At 40.0% G+C, this 14319-nt stretch overlaps 2 protein-coding genes across 3 annotated transcripts in view; both read right to left on the reverse strand.

The window, feature by feature from the left end:
• micu2 (mitochondrial calcium uptake 2) overlaps nucleotides 1-9567 on the reverse strand; it is a 23148-nt gene extending 13581 nt beyond the window's left edge. Inside the window, exons 1-11 of the mRNA XM_085174236.1 lie at nucleotides 9306-9567; nucleotides 8787-8916; nucleotides 8091-8122; nucleotides 7937-8012; nucleotides 6523-6570; nucleotides 6319-6401; nucleotides 5496-5549; nucleotides 4961-5058; nucleotides 1314-1485; nucleotides 1121-1229; nucleotides 883-1040 (exon numbers count right to left, since the gene is read on the reverse strand). Coding sequence (XP_085030362.1) covers nucleotides 883-1040; nucleotides 1121-1229; nucleotides 1314-1485; nucleotides 4961-5058; nucleotides 5496-5549; nucleotides 6319-6401; nucleotides 6523-6570; nucleotides 7937-8012; nucleotides 8091-8122; nucleotides 8787-8916; nucleotides 9306-9503 — 1158 coding nt within the window. The 5' untranslated portion in view covers nucleotides 9504-9567. The remainder of the gene's footprint in view (nucleotides 1-882; nucleotides 1041-1120; nucleotides 1230-1313; nucleotides 1486-4960; nucleotides 5059-5495; nucleotides 5550-6318; nucleotides 6402-6522; nucleotides 6571-7936; nucleotides 8013-8090; nucleotides 8123-8786; nucleotides 8917-9305) is intronic.
• A 1751-nt stretch (nucleotides 9568-11318) lies between these two features.
• The window catches only part of sptbn4a (spectrin, beta, non-erythrocytic 4a), a 36420-nt gene continuing 33419 nt past the window's right edge, over nucleotides 11319-14319 (reverse strand). For both annotated transcript variants that reach the window (XM_085174231.1, XM_085174230.1), the window contains exon 20: nucleotides 11319-14236. In XM_085174231.1, coding sequence (XP_085030357.1) covers nucleotides 13937-14236 — 300 coding nt within the window. In that variant the 3' untranslated portion in view covers nucleotides 11319-13936. The remainder of the gene's footprint in view (nucleotides 14237-14319) is intronic.

Here is a 14319-nt window from a genome sequence, read left to right on the forward strand (position 1 = left end):
TGAAAGCAGATCCTGCAGTTAATGGACTTAAGCACCATTTCACACGATGCTCTATTCAGTAAATTTATGGCCAGCTCAATAAAAGTAAAAAAAAAAAAGATTAATGATGATCCTTAAAACAGCAAAGCTTACTAACTGAATTTTGCAGAAGCCTGAACGTAATCTGATCAGTAACATCGCTCATCCTCTGGATTCAGGAAGCTTGTAAATCTACGTTTTTCATGCGAGGCAGCAACTGGACGAGAATCAGATTTTCTTACAGCAGCGCGACGCTCAGAGTTCGACAGTGGAGTTAACAGACTGCTGCTGAAAATTCAAAACATTTTAGCAGGTTATGCTTCTAATGAACATTTGCATTTTAGTTGATCGTTTCCAAGAATGGTCGGATGATTTGTCGCTATAAACTCTTGGAAGGCAAGTAAGCACTGAAGCGCCTTGGTTAGTATTCAGAGAATTCAAACACTTCTTCTTATGGCTGCACAGATACGTCAGCGACACTTCACTCCTTAAACAAAATGAACAACTGGAACAGACCCTCAGATGGATGGACCTTGGCAACCAAAAGCTAACAGTCCAGTCTAATATGTTCATGTGCCCTTTTTAAATAAACTTGTGTAAGTAAGTAGTTCTTTTAAACGCAGTGATAGACAATGTTGCACATGGATGACATGAGTTAACGATGTGCCTTAGTGTTTGTGTACTTCAGTGTGATCTACACTACAGTTAGAGGAGCACTGATCTTTGATAAGTGTCTTATATCTGTGTTTTATATTTAACACATGGAGGTGAGAGAGGCATTCACTTCACTTAAACATGGTGACAAAGTAGAAAAGTCTGTGTTTTATGGACACAAAACACAGTCTAAGAAGATGGAGAGTGTACCTTTAGACCCCGCAGTACTCGGTCATTCATCACACCAAGGAACTCCTTGTGGCTCAGGCAGTTGTCTCCATCTATGTCGAAAAGCTTAAACACGGTGTCCAGTACGTTCTCGGACAGTTCGTGGCCTGTGGCAATCGTCACAGCTCGCTTGAACTGGGCTGTAGGGAGAAGAAAAAAAAATCTATGCCTGGAAGATTGGAAGAAAACTACAGACTGATCTAACCGACAGAAACCGTACCCATGCCCACAGGACGGTTGGCTTCTGTGACCATTTTCATTGAGAAGGCAAAATCCTCCAGGTTGTTGGTGAACAGGCAGAAGGCTTTGAACTCATTGAATGAGATACTCTAGAAAAGAAAACATGACAGCTGACTTTTAGGCCACAACAAATCCTATTCTGACGGCACCGAGTGGAGGAAGAGTGCTTGTACCTGACCCGCAGGTATCTTCTTCCTCATGTTTTCCCAGTAGACTTCATTGTCTTCTTCGTTGGTGTAGTGTAGCAGCCATTCTGCAAAGTCTTCCCTCCGCATGGTGTCCATACCTTTGGAAAACTGCAGAAACTCCATCTCCTGGACTTCAGCCTGTAGGTCCTCCATGAACCTGAACAACAGAGACTAATTACACAAAATCTCATCCTTTGAGACCCACCAGGGTTCTCCTGAGGTTTGCCAGCGACACAGGTGAAGACCACACAGTGAAGTCCAACATTTTTATATTCAAATGAAAGGAAAAAAAGAAAAGAAAACAACTATATAAAAAGGTGAAATTCCATAAAAAGTAACAGTAGAGTGATAAAGTAAAGACAAATTCAGCACAATGAGGTCTTCTGGTATCCTCAGCCTCAAATACAGCTACATAAAGTTAGGTAATCATAATTGCTACATCCTTATTCCATTAGGGATTGGCTGGCCTGTCACAGCACCTTTCTAGTTATGGACCACTCAAAGCACAGACTACAGTGGAGTCACAGTGGACCGGTCAAGTAAAGAGAAACTGAAAAGGTCAACAAGGAAAACCCCACAAAACACACAGATTTATATCAGAGCATCAGTGGCTTAGTAGCACATCTGGCTCATAATTAATCAAAATTCACAGGTGATTGTAATGTGTGAAGTGTAGATTTCTTTGGTCATTTGGTTGGCTGTATTTCACAACCATATAAAAGTATCTGAGTTAGTCAGAAGTAACATGACAACATGCCAGAAAGGTCCAGACAGACTTGGTACTGGGCCGCGAGAGTTGAGGCTCGGGTGTGCAATTTATGGTTTTCAGTGTTTTTTTCCCCCAACAATATCTTTATTATTTTTTACATTTTAATGACTTGCAAACGGTCCAACATTCTAAATACTACATGAACATACACTCCTCTCAGACAGCAAAAAGAAAACAAAAAAGTCGTCAGATTTATCGCTCCACTAAAGGCCTAAATTTGTCTTTATCCCAAATCAAATGTCATTGCCCTCAGTCCTCGTCCTCCTCAGATAATACAAATCCTTCTACAAAATTCACAAATGGTCTCCACACCTTCTCAAAAACATCCAATTTCCTTTTCAGTATACATGTTATCCGCTCCAATGGCAAAGCCACCATCATTTGTTTTATCCACTGTGTGATACTCGGTTCCGTTTTCAGTGTTTTTTATCATTAACTTTGTTTCCCTGGGTCTTTTCCCGTGTGTGAGTTGTGTGTCTTATTTTGAAAGAAATATTTACGCGTCACCATAGCGACCAGAGAACATTAAGGGGCAGAGATGAGGATGTTACTCTCGATGTTGTTGGTGCATTTCAGAAGAACGCTGCTCATAAAGTTACACGATTACACAGTGAATTCATGTTTATTATGATATTTACAAAATACCACCGTTTTTGTCTCAGTCATATCATTTTATTTTGTTGTATTTATCCACGACACCTTAAAGGCCGGTCCGTGAAAATATTGTCTGACATTAAACCAGTTCGTGGTGCAAAAAAGGTTGGGGACCGCTGATTTAGACAACTCAAAATGTGATGTCCACATCCACCAGGTCCTAGGAGGTTAACACATAAGATTTATCACCATGAAGAATCTTAATAAGTGGAAGAAGATGGGTAGCTGGATAAAGAATCTTCTGTTAACCACTGAATATTGTTCAGAAGTTAGAATTTGGTCAGTTTAAGTAGTATGCATTCGAGTTGTACTATGAAAATGACAAATATGATCTTGACCCCAGTTTGAATGACGACCCATGAGGTAATCACTGTTAGCACGTGTCACTAAAACCTGATCAAAAGCTACTGGAGAAGCAAAAATTCTTATGAACTGCGAATAGATGGAAAGATGACGACTATCTCGCTACGGTATGAGCTCAACACTCCTTTGGCTGGATGAGTTAAATTAGGCAGAAAGAACGTGTGCTCCTGAAACACGTGGAGAACTAAAGTTTCTCTCTCTCTCCTTTTTTTAAGAAAGCAGTTCAAGCCTAATATGAACTTCACTGTTCTTTTCCTTGCCTTTGCCTAGCGACATGTTCAAACAGTATTTCTACATGCAAAGGATTTAGGGAGTGTCTACTAGAGATGGCACGATACCACTTTTTTATGTCCGATACCGATACCGATATCATAAATTTGGATATCTGCCGATACCGATATGAATCCGATATAGTGTTTTTTAATCAATAAAATGGTTTTTTTTAATATCTTGCTGCATTTTGTGTAAGTTTATACTCAAGTTTAAATAAATAACAACCCTAAAGCTATTCTGTTACACCTGTATGTAAAAAATACACTGCACCCAAAATATTTCATAGATCAGCAACACTGATCAATCTAATAAAGTTAAACCTGCTCCATCCTCCCTGTTCTGGTATTTAAAGAGTATTTAGCAGAAATATTAAGCAACCTAACTAATAGGGTTGCAAACTCCCAGCAAAAAAAAAAAAAAAAAGGGGAACCACCCCCCACCCTCCACCTCATGATGCTTAATCGATGTAATCAAATTTAATTTGATGCAGGGGGGAAAAATGTACAGAAATAAATTATTTTTCAAGAATTATTAAGTAGATATAACATCTTTCTTCAACAGAACTGCAGACTGCACAGATGGTATCTTCCCAAAGGAAAAAGTACTATAGCTTACTAGGGCATATTAGACTTACTAATTACTATATACAGTAATGGACTTCTATATATTTTACATCAGATTAAAACTTTCGGTGTAAGAGTCAGATAATTATTTATTAAAAGCTAGACATTTTAAATGAGAATAAGAAAGAAAAGTATGTCTTTGTGCCCCCTTTTCCCTGTTCATGCTCTATCGGCCCCCCTGGCTAAACTTTGCTAGATCCGCCCCTGCACAGTTACCAGCCGTCAGCTGCGTAGAAAAAGATCCTGGTGTAGAAAGTAATATTAAATAAATTCTAACAACAGCTTATCAAGCTTAAACGTGCTGCTGTTGTTCAGCTCCTGGTTTCCTCTTTCTGGTGCAAAGTGGGCCAAAAACAAAGAAGAGAGACGGACTCGCGACAGAAAAGCCGATCAGCTGATCATTGATCAGTTTCATGATTGAAGTAGCAGCAGGAGAGAGAGAGAAGAGGCAGTCGCTCCATATATCGGTTGTTAAGCTTAACGTGGGAATGCTTTACAAACATTCAGAGATGAATGTTTGTAAAGAGGAAAACTTCCTCATAGATGAAATGCTGGTTTGCTAGCGAGGCTACAAATACACACAGCCTCTCTATCTCCTGATGCATACTGCTCCGACGTGCTACGGTTATGAGCCGAGTTACGCCGTGTAGCAAGTTTTGTGAGGTGCTTTTTTGATATTTAATGGATCGGATTACATTTTTTATTTCTCACCGATATCCGATCCAGTAATTTGGGTCAGTATCGGACCGATACAGATACGTAATATCGGATCGGTCCATCTCTAGTGTCTACATCCCTTACAGGTGAGATTCAAATATTCACAATGTCTGAGATTTCAAAAAGACAGAAATGTTACATTGTAAAATTTATATACAGAGCTGCTACTTATGAAAAAGAAAATGTCATGTGCTCTGTAGTACATGACTGGGATTATTAGGGGGTATCCCTACCGGCGGAAGTCCTTATACTGCAACTTGTTGTCCCCTTTCATTCCAAAGAAGTAGGCCTGTAGTGTTGTGTTCACACCTTCTCCTTCTTCTGTGGTTTTCTGGGTAACATGCAGACAGTGTTCAACAACATCATGTGTGTTAACATTCAAAGTGAAGTGGCAGAAATGACAAAACATGCTAATATTTGAGGTAGAACTAGAGTAATATACAAAGTGTGTCAAGAAGAGTCAAAGTGTTTTGGTGAGAATGGAAGCACGCACTGTTGGAAAGACAGGATTTGTGAGCATCACATAGCTGTACGTGCTTGCAAACACATGGGACGTGTTTGAATATTGAATGGACATATGCCGTGCATCCAGAGGGAAACACATTGAGCACTTGTGAAAATTATAAGTTCTTCATGTAAAAGTGTAAAATCAACCATGCATTTTAAAATTTACTGCAAACTTTTGAAAACAGATGAGTCTTTCTGGTCCTCGGCCAGTGTTATCAGCCTGTATGTTTTCAACTAGCCCATCACCCAATGAACACTCACCTCTGTAGTATCTATCGGGGCTCGCAGTTTAGTTTTTCCCATGATTTTCTTGAGCTTCAGCAACAAAAAGAAGAAATAAATTAAATTTTAGTTAACCAGTTAATCAAAATAACTAGTTGTACTCAAAATGTTTGGCTGTCCAAGTGTGAGCAACATCCTACATTATCAAACAGACAATACAAAAAACAAACAAATAAAAAACAGCATATTTGAAAAGGGGTTTCTCTTTACAACAGTCACAAGACAAGTCCAAACAAATACAAAGCTGTGGTACAGTTCACTTATCAAGTTAGAGATGTGGCTTTCATGTAATCACATGATAGAAACCAGAGCAGATGAGAATCCATGCACTTCTACTTTTCACTAAATGCCTTAGGCTTGTTCACCAAGTCATAACATGAAACTATAACAAGGTGAAGGACGTGCCAACATGCAGTCTAAAACAAAAGCCAAAGTCTAACATTGTTCTAAGCTGTGCTACACAAATCGTCTCTGTCTGGTTGAAAAAGTCAAAGAAAAAAAAAGTCAGGTGACTTTAAATAAACCCGCTAAACTCAAGCAGCGACATAAAACACAAGACTCGAGCAGCTACAGCTCTCCCTCACCTTTACGTGGTGCCTTGGTTCATACTTACAACTGCAGGATTTGTAGCACACGAGGAAGCGTTAAAAATGGCGACAGTTTGAAATTAAGTGCACACAGATATTTAGAACAAATATTCCTGTATAATAAGTCCGCCCATGAATTTGCTGCTTCATTATGATCTGTTATCATCTACTTCTGCTTTTATTGTCAACATATCCTAACACATCACAGCTCTTACTTTCAAAAACTCCTTTTTGTCCACTTGCTCGTTGCCATCAATGTCGAGCATTTTGAAGGCTATATCAAATCCAGTGCGCGGCTCTGCAATAACAGTGTAGGGCAGTTATGTAGACAAAGAGTATGAGAAATAAACAGTCCAGAATGGAGTGAACCAGTCAACACAATATCTCCTGTAAGAGCTTGGACTATTGGAGAGACTTACTGGTCAGGATGGACAGCAGGAACAGATACTCTGTGTAGGATATCAAACCTGTGAGAGATAAAATACACTGTGCTGCATTTCAGATAACAAACAGGGGGACACGCTGACAAAGAGGATTATCATTAAACATGAAAAGGTGGATTGTTGATGGTCTGCTGACAGGTTAAAGTGGACCTCTCATTTTCTTTATATCTTGCAAGAAAAATGGGAAATAGGCCATTTACTGAAACGTGCAAACATGCAAGCAAATGCAGAACATAAGACGAAACCAGAGTTTGTACACATTGTAACCTTAATGCCCGAGATTACTTCTGATTGGATCTCGTCTCTCCAGAACATTTACATCTTGTTTTTAATCATAGACGAAAGTGTCAACACATTTTATCACCGTGCATTCATTTTTATCTAGTTATCGTCCCGTTGTCATCAGGGAAAAAAGTCAGTGAAATGAACACCACGGCTGACATCCATCCTCCAAAACTCCTCAGGTTTTTAATAGATGCATCAATTTTGAAATCCTACGCCTTGTTCTTGAGTTATTGCATTCACAAACTCACTGACAATGCCCCATCACTCTTTTACAGCTGAGGGTAATAACGTTTCTCTAAAAATTATCAGCTACGACCCTTTTCTAGCTGTTTTTGGGCTTCCAGTCAACACTGGTCTAACCGACCCTACACACTTCAAAATATTAGCCTTTACATCACTTTTGGCTAGACGTTGCATCTTACTCCTTTGGAAATCTTCAAAGCCACCTTCAGTTTCTTTTTGGTTTAGAGATGTGATGTCATTTCTTAAATTGCAAAAGATAGGCCTTGTGGCGAAGGGCAAATACAGAGAATTTTTTCGTATCTGGGGCCCCTTCGTAAACTATTGCAAGTCATTAAACGCTCTACCAGCTGATTAATATCATATCTCCCCCCCTCCTTTTTTTTGTGTGTGTGTTTTGGGGTTTGTTGTTTGTGTTTGTTTTGGGTTTCTTCTTAGGTTTTGTTTTGTTTGCTTGTTTTTTCAATTTTATTTAAGCGTGTGTGTGGGTGTGTGTGTGTATTATTGTATCTGTTCATGTAAGAAAAACTAAAAAATATGTGAGGGGAACAGATTGTATTGTCATTGTAAACTAATGTACACTTGTCTCTCAATAAAAATATGAAAAAAAAAAATTTATCAGCTACGAGCCCTGGACTGAAAATGACTGACAAAAGCAGCCAATGTCCAAAGAAAACCTTTGAAAGACTTCTGAAAAACCTGGAGAACTACTGCTCAACAACACCTTTAAAAAATGATAAAAGGAGCTGGTGTTATAGTGAATAGAGAAAATGGGGGGGGGGGGGGGGGGGGGGGGGAGGATTTAAACAGATGATCCACCTGACAATTAAAAGGTATGGCATTGCAGTCCCCTTTGAGAACTTACCTTTGTCTCCCAAGTTTCTGAAGAGATCATTACCAGCACGAGCTTTAGAGGCAGCCACCAGCATACCGTTCACATCCTGCCGGGATAAAACGAACCATTAGCCTAAAGAAAAGTCTGCATGTGCAGGTTACACACTGCTAGGAAGTTAATGTACCTGTTTGGTTAAAATTTTCTTTTTCAGCTTTCCTGCAAAAACCAGAGAAGATGTGTTGATAACAGAACAGCACAAAATTATTCAATAACAGGCACGAGGCAAGCCGCACACGTGAAGTTGTTCCATGCACACAACAAACTACTCTGTTTTGCTTTGTGGGAACATGGAGGTTCCTCTTCCCAGTCAGAACTGCACTCAGTCTTCTCATACTGCTGCACGGCCACACTGATGTGAAATGTTTGGGAGGTCTGTCTGGGTTTGGTTACATATAGATGGTCTAGTCCAGTCTTACTGACACATGAAAGCACTGAACACCATAGGCCATACTCACTCATCCCCACACACACACTGCATTTTTTTATTAGTTAAACACACTAAAAATGAGCAGTTTAAGTTTCACTATATTTGCATTAGAAAGATTCACTATGAGGAATAAAGGAGCTGGAGATCCAACCACAGACAGTCCGGTTTCTGGTATCTGACTTGTGGTGATACTCAATAAGGCTCCAAAATAAGGGCACTGTTCTTTGACATACATGATACATAGTGGGGATGAAAAAGTATTTAGCAAAGGGAAATCTACCATTTGACCTGGCAAATTACATCCTATATATATTTAGTTAAGAAAGAACAGGGATGTCGATTATGGAAGGCTTTGAGCTGTTTGACATGTTGTACGCTGTATGAGCTGCTTACGATCAACTTTCTCCAGCATCACAGAGAACAGGAAGTCCCTGGGGGTCATGTAGGGCTCCTCTTCATGGACGACTGAGGCAAACTGGATGAAGCGGATTTTCCTTGCAGACATCTGGGGAGCTGCATCTTCCTGCAACAGCACAAGGAGCACAAACACCAACGTAAGCTACAGAACACATGTTCGACAGCACCTCCCTTTATATGTTTAATGATTAAATGGACAAATGAGTGGTTAGTTAAAAATTAATTTTATTAAATTATATCTAATAAGTCAGACGAACAGATTCACTGTGTACAAAGTACACAGTACAAACAGTTTCAGTGAGCACCGCTAGGGGGCACTAATTGACACTATGAATTTGGACGGTCTTTTTGTAGATATCCAACTAACATTATTGTGTCGCTTGTACTTGTAATTACGAAACATCGTACTTTAAATGAACACAGACAGGCATATGAGCGGTACTGTCCGTTTGCGGTGAATTTTGACGACAGAAACTTTCTGAAGTGTCCACTTACTTTTTCTTCCTTAGCATAAACGGCGAAGGGCAGAGTCCTGTTGTTTACATGATACCCGTAATAACAGACAACCCCGGTGCCAATTACAGACGCCACAATGCCGCGACCGACAGTACGGTACTGTGCGAAGGTTTTCAGAGATCGAGGGCTCCTCAAGACACCCCTCAGGAGAGCGGTAACTTTCCCCCAGCTGGCCATTTCCAGGAAGCTAACTCGCTAGCTGGCTAAACTGCGTTCGTCTTAGCAAAGCGAGGCCACGCCCCCTCCCCAGCCGTGATAGGTAAGGAATAGATGACGTAGAGATTGTAGAGTTCACCTTTTTAGAAGAACACTTTTGAGAAAATATTATATATAATTGTAAAAGACACTTCATCTGGATTGTTTACAGAGCTGTGGTAACACATAGAAAAAGTAGCTTATGCCTAATATTATTTTAAAAAGTCAGATAAACAAGCTTAAAAATCTCGAAATATCCTTTATTGAGTTTTAAAAATAACCGAATATGCATTTTTATTTCAAAAGTAAACAAAAAATAATCAAACATATAGCATGTCTCAATTTTTGGGGCCTCAGGTCCAACATTCAGATTATATAAACTCCATACTGGGCCATGACTGGCCAAAACCCTGCTGGTACATCAGAGTTAAAATGATCAATGTAGGGCTCTTTCAGCAGATGTGTATATATATATATATATATATATATATATATATATATATATATATACAGAGAGAGAGAGAGAGAGAGAGAGAGATTTTGTATTTCCATTTTGTCCCCCTTCAGTATGAATGTGTGTCCAAGGCCTGAAGGCTGCCTGTCACAGGCTGTATATCACCCAGGTACAGACCGAAGAGGAAGGAGTGGAGCAAAGGTCAAGATCCATTTAATTTAACCACTCCTCATTCCTAGACTATAATGTCACAGAGGGCATGTTCTCTGGTGAAACTAGACTACCCGAAACAGTGTCTGCTGAATCGTTACTGTAGTCTTGTTTTGGTTTAAAATACAATTGCATTGTAATAATATATAAGAGAAAAGATGCATTGTTTTAGTGCAATTTATCAAACAGAGTCAATGTGTATCAAGTATCTTAGAACAAGAAGAGGTCCAGGATTTATTTTTGAAAGCAATCATCAAATCTGCGTCAGAATTCCAGAAAAGATTATCGGGAACATACGAATGTGCCGTGAAGATCTATAAAAAACGTGTTCACACCTACAGAGGGGGAAAAAAGACAATAGCAAAATGAAGGGATGAACAGATTTTATGAGACAAAACCACATTTCATATTTCCACAGATACATACTGGCAGATGTAGCTTTACATTCTTCAAATATACATCGAATTGTGCAGATTTTGTGCCGCACTGTGTACATGGATGTCTTTAGAACAGATCCTGCATCACTGCTGCTCTTTCTCACCGTGCACAGGGCTGCACTTGAGTGCCCCAAAAAATTGCACAAACCTTTATTTTTACTCGCATTAATTATTCACATCTGTCCATTTTTTTTGATGCACCGTATGCTGCTTGGATAGGAGAACTTTAGTCGGTTGCTCTAAGAAAAAGCCAAGAATACAGTATACATCTTTTGTTGTTGTTGTTGGTACTCTGGTTACTGTGTGTACAGAAGGAGATGTAAAGCATTTGGATGACTTCTCAGTATGGATACAGTCTGGAGCCCTTCAGCAACGATTCCTTCTTGCAGCAAAGTGTCAGTATGAAGGCTCCTGCAGCTCATTCCCATGAGGAGTGCAGTACACTCAAAGACTAACCCTATGTTTAATGAAGGTTTCGGCCATGTTTACATAATCCATAAATACTTTATTGTATGTTACTGTTATATGCAAATTACAACCACCACATTTGTTACACAACCTTAGAAGGCTTCAGCGTGGAGAATATGAAGTTGTTACTGCTGCTGCTACCTTGTGACGATAACGCTCTGGCTTTTCAGCTCAACTCTGAGAAGAAAGACGGTAATAAACCACTCGTTTATCTTGCAGTTGAAATCAGTGTGTGGCGTCAGTGGGTGTGTGCAGGTATGCGTGTGTCCACATCAATTCCACGTCAAGTTTTGCATCAGCAAGTTTGGAGGTTTATTTAATGTCATAGCAGCAAGTTTTAATGTAAGGTAACAAAGACATACACACATGTAAGACCATCAATCAATGAAGGAAACAGATTTTTGCACATTTTTTTTCTCTTCAGTCACGTTTATGCTGCCTATTTAGTTCGTTGACTGCTGTAACATAGTGGAAAATACGCCCCCCACCCCACCTCCCCCTTATGTGTTTCATAAAAGTAATGGGAAGCAAACATTTCAAATGCACATGGTAAGGCAGGCTAAGTATCTGCCACGAATCAGAACAATCACAGCCACATGAAAATACCAAAGCATCTAATTCGATGACTGAGAATATGTATTGCAACGGCAGACGAGTGTCAGGTCAAAACAAAACATTATTCATGATTAAAGGACCAACTGTTTCCCGCCGTTCCAGCAGATTTCATGACATGGCACTTATGTAAAAGCAAACAGTGTGTGACAAATAAAAAAACAAAAGAACATTCACATTGTAGCAAAACTTCTCTGTTCGCAATCTTGTAATGTGAAAGTGGACTTTTGGTGTTTTCAGAAAGGAAGACTGTTAAGAAGTCATTTAACACAACTGAAGAAGTGCAATTCGACAGTATGGAAAAACGTTGTGTTGCGAGTCATTCTCACGGCACAAATTTCAGGAGATTCGCAGTTTCTCATTAGCTCCAAAATAAGCACTGTAAAGACTATTTGGACCTATGTGTGGAAAAATAACTCACGTATACGACAAATGAGCACTATTTTATAAAACAAAATAATCACTGTGATGACAAAATACTTTTATTCCCTGAGCAGCAGGGAGTGAACTGCCCAGGCTAGTTGATCCTGTTGTGTGTGTAATCCATAAACTGAGCACACCTCCCACAGTAACACTGGCTACTCAATCAGCGAATATTACACGGGGCAACTCTTCAGTCTGATATAATAAATATATGCATATAAAAATACAACAAGCATACCTACAGTACACCTGCCGCTCTTCCCCAGTACAACGTATTTAATACATCTAGATACTGGTGTACTTGTATATACACTGTGATAATTAATAGTGACTCCTAATTTGCATAATTTGTATTTAAATGTAATAAACATTAATATATTTGAGTGATGACTGATTTTATTTGTGGATTAATACAAATGTTTTAATTTTTACCGATTCAGAGTATGGTTTTATTAGAGCACAGGTTTTATTGGTATACATACAAAGATAGGTCTATACACTTCATGACTTACATGTAACTCGTCTTTGACAAATAGATTCCAATTGCTTTGAAGGTCAAACGAAGGACAAAGGGCACAGAGAGGTCTCGTCTCTCACACACCTGCTCAGGTTTTGACATTATGGGGAGGGGGGGGGGGGTACCTGAAATCAGTACATTCTGTGGAAAAGAAATAGCAGTGATACAGTACAAACAGCAGCAGGGCCATTTGGCTTCTTCCTGTCATGCTTACCGCAGAGAGAACACAACTCTGCTTTTTCAAACAACCCTCTGGATTTGGAGAAGTCGTCTATGACAGCAAATACAACCCACCCACCCGCTCACATTAGATTATTGCGATTTCAGTGCTGCCTGATTTATGCCAAGAACACAGAAATAAAGGCAAGTTTAACAGGTGCACTAAGACTATTTCATGCAATGTTCTGATTTTTTGTCATGTACACAAAGGCATCGTCTCAGGCTTAGTGTTACTTTGAGCGTTGCCACTTTGAACATGCCTTGGGGGTGATGGATCAGAATTTGAAGGGATGCTCTTCTCTGGACACGGATCGTTACGGATAAATCATAATGAGAATCAGAAGAAGTGAAAAGAAAAGAACTGTGGAAGTGACACCAGTGAAGTCAGTTGGTAACACAAGCATTCCGTTATATTAACATGAGTCAAAGCTAGCCATGTGTTGGGATTAAATGTCACTATGATTAGTATACAGATGTGTCGAGTGTTTAAGGTGCACAACTGCCTGGAGTAAGCTTACGTGGAGGTGACCAAAAAAGGAGAGAATTTACAGCTGCTTCTACATTACTTCTTATTTCCTTTCCCCATTTCTCTCACCGACAAAGAGGAAACATAAAAAAGTATATTGCTTCAAAAACATTTTTCTTTTTTTTTACTATTGAGAAACATTTCATTCGCCACTTCTCAGGTTTGTCTAGATAGACAGAGCATTACATTATCAGTCAAAGATACATAAACAAAGATGCTGTGAATCCGAGAGATTAAACGATCAACAATAGGAAGTGACAGTGACTAATTCTTGGGACCATTTGTTGGAGTCTGTCTGCTTGTTTGTCCACCCGGCCGGCCTCCTATCTACCAGCAGGTGGCCCACCGCAAGCACTGATGTATTTCCTGGGTGAAGGGGGAGAGGCTGAGAGATTAGTCTGTCACAGTTACAATAGTCAATCAAAGGTGGCCTCGGTGTGTTCCAGCTGTGTGACCGAGGACCTGCAAACCTAACTGCACATGCTCTCCATCCATCCCTGCCTCCTATGCTGTTTGTCAGTGAGTAGCAGTAAAACAAAAAAGGGCTTCTCATTTGCTCTTTCCAGACGTGCTGGAGCCCCCCGCCCCACCCTCCAGCTTGTCAGCAATTTCAGATGTGTCTAACTTCTCAGAGCCGTCGCCTTTCTCTGATCTCTCCTTCTCAGACCTCTCCTCCCCCTCTACAAGCTCGGACCTCTCTGACCTGGCGTCTGCATCTCCCTCCGACTTCTCCTTCCTCTCGGAGCGGTCAGGATCCATAGACGAGGTGCCTGGCTTATCCCACTTGCCCAGGGCCTCGTGCTCAGCTATACAGGTGGTGATAGTGGAAGTCCATGCCTTTAGGTCCTCCTACAGAGACCAGGATCAGACAGAGAGCTTATATAAGGAGTCTGCTCATCATATAAGGCTTTTTCCTCTTTGCATTTGATTCA

Source organism: Neolamprologus multifasciatus, chromosome 10 (assembly GCF_963576455.1).
Source record: "Neolamprologus multifasciatus chromosome 10, fNeoMul1.2, whole genome shotgun sequence".
Lineage (NCBI taxonomy): Eukaryota > Metazoa > Chordata > Actinopteri > Cichliformes > Cichlidae > Neolamprologus > Neolamprologus multifasciatus.